This window comes from Cyprinus carpio, chromosome A4, assembly GCF_018340385.1.
Source record: "Cyprinus carpio isolate SPL01 chromosome A4, ASM1834038v1, whole genome shotgun sequence".
NCBI lineage: Eukaryota > Metazoa > Chordata > Actinopteri > Cypriniformes > Cyprinidae > Cyprinus > Cyprinus carpio.
This window is the reverse complement of record NC_056575.1, coordinates 3872906-3882012: the sequence shown is the minus strand read 5'-3', so window position 1 is coordinate 3882012 and position 9107 is coordinate 3872906. Positions and strand designations below refer to the sequence as shown.

At 36.7% G+C, this 9107-nt stretch overlaps 1 protein-coding gene across 1 annotated transcript; it reads right to left on the bottom strand.

Annotated features, from left to right (window-relative positions):
• Positions 1 to 1397: 1397 nt before the first annotated feature.
• ccdc167 (coiled-coil domain containing 167) lies at positions 1398 to 3041 on the bottom strand. Its single transcript, XM_019082852.2, has 4 exons — positions 2881 to 3041; positions 2627 to 2721; positions 2487 to 2539; positions 1398 to 2200 (listed from the first exon to the last, which is right to left on the bottom strand). Exons 1-4 carry the CDS (start codon positions 2929 to 2931, stop codon positions 2097 to 2099), a joined length of 303 nt encoding a protein of 100 aa, XP_018938397.1. The 5' UTR covers positions 2932 to 3041; the 3' UTR covers positions 1398 to 2096.
• Positions 3042 to 9107: the final 6066 nt, after the last annotated feature.

The window sequence follows — 9107 nt, the reverse complement described above, 5'->3', positions numbered from 1 at the left end:
CCATGTTCTCAGTTACTTCAGATCTATATATATAAAAAAAAAAGAAACATGAGGAGAATGGCAGATGCATTCTTGAATGTGCATCTGCAGGTCTCTTAAGGATAGATGTGCATTCATTTTTCCCAGCTCGCTTTCCATGGGAAATCAAATCAAAAGTGTGACGTTTTCTGTGGAAAATGTTTTTTTGCTGTGGTGAATATCACTGGGCCAGTCTGTGTTATCATCAGTGGAGTATTAGTCATCATTTGACCATGGAATAATTTCTGTGGGAACAATATCAACATATTACAAGTTAAGATAGTGTCTCACGCACTGTTTGTTTTTATCAATGCCCTGATTTTATTCTTTTTCGTATCTATCGATTTTGAGTTACATGTGACTATTTTATGAAAATACATATGCATTTTAAAGTATTTTAAAAGACACATTGTTTTGAATATCCTTAGTCTTTATTTTGAGATAAAAAGGTTTAATATATTTTAGTTATGTCAGAAGTTTACTTTGCATACTACATGGCTAGTTAGTAATCCCATTTGTAATGTAACGCATCAAATGTCTGTGTACATCACAAAAGCACTGAGCCGATGCTAGTATGTACAATATAATATCGCAGCATGCAATTCCTCTGTTGAGCAAAGGGGATGCCTTTGAGCCAGCTCAGATTCTATCAGCAGCAAGTTCACCAACATCTTAATCATCAAATCAGTCTTAAAAGAATAGTTCAACCAAAAATTTAAATTTGCTTAAAATGTACTCATCCTCAGGCCATGCAAGATGTAGATGAGTTTTTTCCTTCATTAGAACAGAAATGTAGCATTATATCACAGTCTCACCAATGGATCCTCTGTAGTGAATGGGTGCCATCAGAATGAGAGTCCAAACAGTTGATAAAAACATCACAATAATCCACACCACTCCAGTCCATCAATTAACATGAAACAAAAACATGTGTGTTTGTAAGGAACAAATCCATTAAGACAGTCGTAACTTCAAAATGTTGCTTTCGGCTAAAATATGAGTCTTGTATCTATAAAATTGCTTTCTCCAGTGAAAGTCATCTGAATAAGGAGAGAAATAGACATATATGAAACCATTTACAACAGACCGAAACAGTTCTAAACAAATATGTTGGTGGATTTTAATGTGAGAGGACAACAAAGGAACGCCCTTTTTCACTGGAGGAAGCGTTATTATGGATTATGGCATCATATTTTGGCCAGAAGTGATGGCTTAAAGTTAAATGCCTCAATTATGGATTTGTTTCTTACATACGTGCTTTTCACTTCACAAATTGTTGATTAATGTACTGGAGTGGTGTGGATTATTGTGATGTGCTTATCAGCTGTCTGGACTCTCATTCTGATGGCACCCATTCACTGCAAAGGATCCATTGGTGAGCAAGTGATGTAATGTTACATTTTACCAAATCTGTCCTGATGAAGAAACAAACTCGTTGACATACTGGAAGTCCTGAGGTTGAGTGAGCAAATTTAATTTTTTTCAATGAACTGTTTATTTAAAATAGGACTAAATATACCTGGCTGCCTAGTGTTTTGTTGTATTGCAAGTGAGTGTATTACCAATACTATTTGCTACAAGTATCAAGGATATCAAAGGGATGAACGGCAGTTTAATGGGACAGTATTGCATTTTATTGATGGCTGTTTTTTATTTCAACTGAACATTTTGTTGATAAATTTTATTTTTGGATGGAATAACACCCTCTGCCCCTCCCACCTTTGTGCATGTTAGTCCTGTTATAATGCAATAAACAGTGATCTGGAGAGAAACATCATTTAGTCATTATTGGGTAAAGTGTTTGACAATGAGTATCATATAAACGTGTCTCAATTCCGTGTCTTTCTCTGATGCACAAGCATCTAATGTCTCTTTGTTTTCACACGGCAAACAAAATATAGAGTTGAGGCAATCCAGGATGTCGAGGCCAAGATGATGATGGCATAAGGTATTTATGGCAAAAACGACACTGACAAATCCACAACCTCTGAGCAAACCAGTGTTGCCAAATGATGAAAAAACATCAGCGTCCCCAAATCTCATTCTCAGACAGCGTTTGGCATGACAGAAAATACTTCTTAATAAATAAATGTGTAGTAGAAAAGAGCACTGATGGCTAACAGAGCGACGGACATCATCATGTTCTTCCTGTTCTCTCCTCTCAGCACCTGCAGCTCCTTTTCTGAAGAATGAAACGTATAGGATACTCTCATATAAAAAATTGCTCCCACAATAATTGTCTTTACCAAGTGATGCAATGCATCAATTTGGTCACCAGTTTTCATACTTCATACGAATTTTACGAAAATAGCTAGTACATTTTGAATAAACAAATCCACAAATTCATACACATTGGTATTATTACAAAATGTATAATTTGTTATTACATTCCATGACCAATGCACTTAATTTTTATTGTCCGATTTATGCATTTTTACACCCCCAAACTTTCCAGAATCCTGACTAACCGTATTTCTGTATTCTTTCATTCAATATGGTCATCTCATCTTCCAGGGCCAGCCTGTAAGTACATTAAAAGACTCGTCTGGTTTATTAGATAATGCGGGAAAAAAAAGTACTGTGTTTATAATGATATTGGCATAATCACCTGTCGTTGTCTGAGAGTTGCTCTTTTCTTTGTCTGAATTCTGCCCTCTCCAGGTTGTTTTTACAGTGTAATTTGCGCTCTTCGATGCGGTCAATCTAAAGAGAACAAGCTAGGAGCATCATATCTCAATAGATACACCGATATGAAAACAGACATCTAATTTTCATTAGACTGACGTGAGTGTAAGGTTATCTGTTAGCTGTTTCATACACATAATACGGCACAAATTTCTCATATATTAATATGCCATTTACCTCGCTTGCCACACTTATTTTCTCTTTCTTCAAGGTTCTTGATTTACTCATTTTGGAGGATCTGAGGCTCTTAATTCATGGGAATAGCAAGGCAAATACTTCCGTACACTTCACTCACTCTCTTGCTTGTCGCTCGCAGTCTATGGTGAGATGAGATTCATACTGCCACCTGCTGTCGGAGCGGTGACATTACATATTGGACACAGCGCCATCCATCCACACATTAATTGCAGCATTTGTATTAGCCTACTATTAATTGCTTTTTATTTATTGAACATATCTCACCCAAAATAAATAAACAAACAAGTTATGAATTAATTACATATATTTTGGAGACTGTTTTTTAAATGAAAATTAAGCTTAGATTTGTACTGTAATATTGAAAATTGACAGAATTTTTATTACTATTGATAGCTTATAAGTTACTAGATAAAAAAAGTTCGTCAAGACAAACTTTAAGTTGGCTTGAGAAAGCCTGAACAGAAAGTTTGAATATTTTAGAAAGTTTGAAAAGTTTGAAAAGTTTAAGAAGTTTAATAAAGCAAGTGACTAGCATGTCATTAGCATGATTAGCAAAGTTACTAGCATGTTTCTAGCATAAGCTAGTTACTAGCATGTTGCTAGCATAATTAGCAAGTTACTAGCATGTTTCTAGCATGTCACTAGCATGTTTTTAGCATGATTAGCGAGTGACTAGCATGTTTCTAGCATGATTAGCAAGTGACTAGCATGTCACTAGCATGATTAGCAAGTTACTAGCATGTCGCTAGCATGTTTCTGGCATGATTAGCAAGTAACTAGCATGTTTTTAGCATGATTAGCGAGTGATTAGCATGTCGCTAGCATGTTTCTAGCATGATTAGCATGTGACTAGCATGTCACAAGCATGTTTTTAAGCATGATTAGCGAGTGACTAGCATGTCGCTAGCATGTTTCTAGCATGATTAGCAAGTGATTAGCATGTCACTAGCATGATTAGCAAGTTACTAGCATGTCGCTAGCATGTTTCTAGCATGATTAACAAGTGAATAGCATGTCACTAGCATGATTAGCAAGTGACTAGCATGTCGCTAGCATGTTTCTAGCATGATTAGCAAGTGACTAGCATGTCAATAGCAAGTTTTTAGCATGATTAGTGAGTGACTAGCATGTCGCTAGCATGTTTCTAGCATGATTAGCAAGTGACTAGCATGTCACTAGCATGTTTTTAGCATGATTAGCGATTGACTAGCATGTCACTAGCATGATTAGCAAGTGACTAGCATGTCACTAGCATGTTTTTAGCATGATTAGCGATTTACTAGCATGTCGCTAGCATGTTTCTAGCATGATTAGCAAGTGACTAGCATGTTTCTAGCATGGTTAGCAGGTTACTAGCATGTCGCTAGCATGTTTCTAGCATGATTAACAAGTTACTAGCATGTCGCTAGCATGTTTCTAGCATGATTAGCAAGTGACTAGCATGTCACTAGCATGTTTTTATCATGATTAGCGAGTGACTAGCATGTCGCTAGCATGTTTCTAGCATGATTAGCAAGTGAATAGCATGTTTCTAGCATGATTAGCAAGTTACTAGCATGTCGCTAGCATGTTTCTAGCATGATTAGCAAGTGACTAGCATGTCGCTAGCATGTTTCTAGCATGATTAGCAAGTGACTGGCATGTCGCTAGCATGTTTTTAGCATGATTAGCGAGTTACTAGCATGTCGCTACCATGTTTCTAGCATGATTAGCAAGTGACTAGCATGTCGCTAGCATGTTTTTAGCATGATTAGCAAGTGACTAGCATGTTTTTAGCATGATTAGCGATTGACTAGCATGTCGCTAGCATGTTTCTAGCATGATTAGCAAGTGACTAGCATGTCGCTAGCATTTTTCTAGCATGATTAGCAAGTGACTAGCATGTCGCTAGCATGTTTCTAGTATGATTAGCGAGTTACTAGCATGTTTTTAGCATGATTAGCGATTGACTAGCATGTCGCTAGCATGTTTCTAGCATGATTAGCAAGTGACTAGCATGTTCCTAGCATGATTAGCAAGTTACTAGCATGTTGCTAGCATGTTTCTAGCCTGATTAGCATGTTACTAGCATGTTGTTACCATGATTAGCAAGTCACTAGCATTTTGCTAGCATGATTAGCAAATGACTAGCATGTCGTTAGCATGATTCTAGCATGTTGTAAGCATGATTAGCAAGTGACTAGCATGTCGCTAGCATGATTAAGATAGATAAATAGAAATAGTCAGATGATAGATAGATAGAAATAGTTAGATGATAGATAGAAATAGTCAGATGATAGATAGATAGATAGATAGATAGATAGATGGATATAGTCAGATGATAGATAGATAGATAGATAGATAGATATAGTCAGATGATAGATAGATAGATAGATAGATAGATAGATAGATTAGAAATATTAGATAGATGAGTTTGAATGAGTTTTAATGGATTAGAAATAGTACATAGAAGCGAAGCTTGATTGAGTCTAATGGGCTTCAGTTTGTTTAGATTTGAATTTTGACAGTTGGAGCTTGGCTCATCTGAACATTCCGTCAATGAAAGTCTATGGGATTTTTATGATTTTTAATCTTTATTTTTATGAAAACCGTAAGTCCAATCAGTTAGAAAAGATATAGCACACCCGGCGAGATCAGTCTGAAGAGCTGTGCTGAGTTTGGAGTCTGTAGAGTTAAAGCTCTAGGAGGAGTTAGAGTTGATAATTTAGTCTCAGAAGAATAATAATAACTAGATAAAAAAGTTTGTCAAGACAAACTTTAAGTTGGCTTGAGAAAGCCTGAACAGAAAGTTTGAAAAGTTTAGAAAGTTTAAAAAGTTTTAAAAGTTTGAAAAGTTTAAAAAGTTTAAAAAGTTTGAAAAGTTTAAGAAGTTTAATAAAGCAAGTGATTAACATATTACTAGCATTACTAGCAAGTGACTAGCATGCCATTAGCATGACTAGCAAAGTTACTAGCATGTATCTAGCATGATAAGCTAGTTACTAGCATGTTGCTAGCATGATTAGCAAGTTACTAGCATGTTTCTAGCATGATTAGCAAGCTACTAGCATGTCACTAGCATGTTTCAAGCATAATTAACATGTGACTAGCATGTCGCTAGCATGTTTCTAGCATGGTTAGTAGGTAAATTGATTGTCATTTGATTATTAGCTAGCATGTTTCTAGCACGTCACTAGCATGTTTCTAGCATGATTAGCATGTTACTAGCATGTCGCTAGCATGTTTCTAGCATGATTAGCATGTTGCTAGCATGTCGCTAGCATTTTGCTAGCATAATTAGCATGTTGCTAGCATGTCGCTAGCATGATTAGCAAGTGACTAGCATGGCGCTAGCATGTTTTTAGCATGATTAGCAAGTGACTAGCATGTCAGCATAGCATAGCATGATTAGCAAACTAGCATGTCACTAGCATGTTTCTAGCATGATTAGCTAGTGACTAGCATGTCGCTAGCATGTTTCTAGCATAATTAGCAAGTGACTAGCATGTGGCTAGCATGTTGCACTAGCATGATTAGCAAGTGACTAGCATGTCACTAGCATGTTTTTAGCATGATTAGCTAGCAGGTGACTAGCATGTCGCTAGCATGATTAGCGAGTGACTAGCATGTCGCTAGCATGTTTTCTAGCATGATTAGCAAGTGACTAGCATGTCGCTAGCATGTTTTTTAGCATGATTAGCAAGTGACTAGCATGTCGCTAGCATGTTTCTAGCATGATTAGCGAGTGACTAGCATGTCGCTAGCATGTTTCTAGCATGATTAGCAAGTGACTAGCATGTCACTAGCATGTTTTTTTAGCATGATTAGCGAGTGACTAGCATGTCGCTAGCATGTTTCTAGCATGATTAGCAAGTGACTAGCATGTCGCTAGCATGTTTCTAGCATGATTACAAGTGACTAGCATGTCACTAGCATGTTTTTAGCATGATTAGCGAGTGACTAGCGACTAGCACTGTTTCTAGCATGATTAGCGAGTGACTAGCATGTCGCTAGCATGTTTCTAGCATGATTAGCGAGTGACTAGCATGTCGCTAGCATGTTACTAGCATGATTACCAGTGACTAGCATGTCACTAGCATGTTTCTAGCCATGATTAGCAAGTGACTAGCATGTCACTAGCATGTTTTATCATGATTAGCAAGTGACTAGCATGTCGCTAGCATGTTTATAGCATGATTTAGTGACTAGCATGTCGCTAGCATGTTTTTAGCATGATTAGCAAGTTACTAGCATGTCGCTAGCATGTTTTTTTATTAGCAGATAGATACTAGCATGTGACTAGCATGATTAGCTAGCATAGATAGCATGATAGTGACTAGATGTAGATAGATAGATAGATAGATAGATAGATAGATAGATAGATAGATAGATAGATAGATAGATAATAGATGATTCAGATAGATAGATAGATAGATAGATAGATAGATAGATAGATAGATAGATAGATAGATAGATAGATAGATAGATAATTACCACTAAAGGCATAGATAGATAGATAGATAGATAGATAGATAGATAGATAGATAGATAGATAGATAGATAGATAGATAGATAGATATAGATAGATAGATAGATAGATATAGATTAGAATATTAGATGACTTTTGAATGAGTTTAAATGGATTAGAAATAGTACATAGAAGCGAAGCTTGATTGTGTCTAATGGGCTTCAGTTTGTTTAGATTTGAATTTTGACAGTTGGAGCTTGGCTCATCTGAACATTCCGTCAATGAAAGTCTATGGGATTTTTATGATTTTTAATCTTCATTTTTATGAAAACCATAAGTCTGATCAGTTAGAAAAGATATAGCACACCCGGCGAGATCAGTCTGAAGAGCTGGGCTGAGTTTGGAGTCTGTAGAGTTAAAGCTCTAGGAGGAGTTAGAGTCAGAAATTTTAGTCTCAGAAGAATAATAATAACTAGATAAAAAAGTTCGTCAAGACAAACTTTAAGTTGGCTTGAGAAAGCCTGAACAGAAAGTTTAAAAAGTTTGGAAAGTTTGAAAAGTTTAAAAAGTTTGAAAAGTTTGAAGTTTGAAGTTTGAAAAGTTTAAGAAGTTTAATTAAGCAAGTGACTAGCATGTCATTAGCATGATTAGCAAAGTTACTAGCATGTTTCTAGCATGATAAGCTAGTTACTAGCATGTTGCTAACATAATTAGCAAGTTACTAGCATGTCGCTAGCATGTTTCTAGCATGATTAGCAAGTGACTAGCATGTTTTAGCATGATTAGCGAGTGACTAGCATGTCGCTAGCATGTTTCTAGCATGATTAGCAAGTGACTAGCATGTCAGTAGCATGTCGCTAGCATGTTTCTAGCATGATTAGCAAGTGACTAGCATGTCACTAGCATGTTTTTAGCATGATTAGCGAGTGACTAGCATGTCGCTAGCATGTTTCTAGCATGATTAGCAAATGACTAGCATGTTGCTAGCATGTTTTTAGCATGATTAGCAAGTGACTAGCATGTCACTAATATGTTTTTAGCATGATTAGCGAGTGACTAGCATGTCGTTAGCATTTTTCTAGCATGATTAGCAAGTGACTAGCATGTCACTAGCATGATTAACAAGTTACTAGCATGTCGCTAGCATGTTTCTAGCATGATTAGCAAGTGACTAGCATGTCAGTAGCATGATTAGCAAGTTACTAGCATGTCACTAGCATGTTTCTAGCATGATTAGCATGTGACTAGCATGTCACTAGCATTTCACTAGCATGTTTTTAGCATGATTAGCGAGTGACTAGCATGTCGCTAGCATGTTTCTAGCATGATTAGCAAATGACTAGCATGTCGCTAGCATGTTTTTTAGCATGATTAGCAAGTGACTAGCATGTCGCTAGCATGTTTTTAGCATGATTTAGCAAGTGACTAGCATGTCGCTAGCATGTTTCTAGCATGATTAGCAAGTGACTAGCATGTTGATAGCATGATTAGCAAGTGACTAGCATGTCACTAGCATGTTTCTAGCATGATTAGCGAGTGACTAGCATGTCGCTAGCATTGTTTCTAGTATGATTAGCAAGTGACTAGCATGTCGCTAGCATGTTTTTAGCATGATTAGCGAGTGACTAGCATGTCGCTAGCATGTTTTTAGCATGATTAGCGAGTGACTAGCATGTCGCTAGCATGTTTCTAGCATGATTAGCGAGTGACTAGCATGTCGCTAGCATGTTTCTAGCATGATTAGCAAGTGACTAGCATG

Excerpts from the sequence above, each read along its gene's own strand:
- ccdc167 (XM_019082852.2), bottom strand. The coding sequence starts at position 2,931 with ATGAGTAAATCAAGAACCTTGAAGAAAGAGAAAATAAGTGTGGCAAGC. Across the intron at positions 2,722-2,880 it reads AAATAAGTGTGGCAAGCGAG|ATTGACCGCATCGAAGAGCG; the intron begins GTAAATGGCATA and ends TGTTCTCTTTAG. Across the intron at positions 2,540-2,626 it reads CAACTCTCAGACAACGACAG|GCTGGCCCTGGAAGATGAGA; the intron begins GTGATTATGCCA and ends ATGTACTTACAG.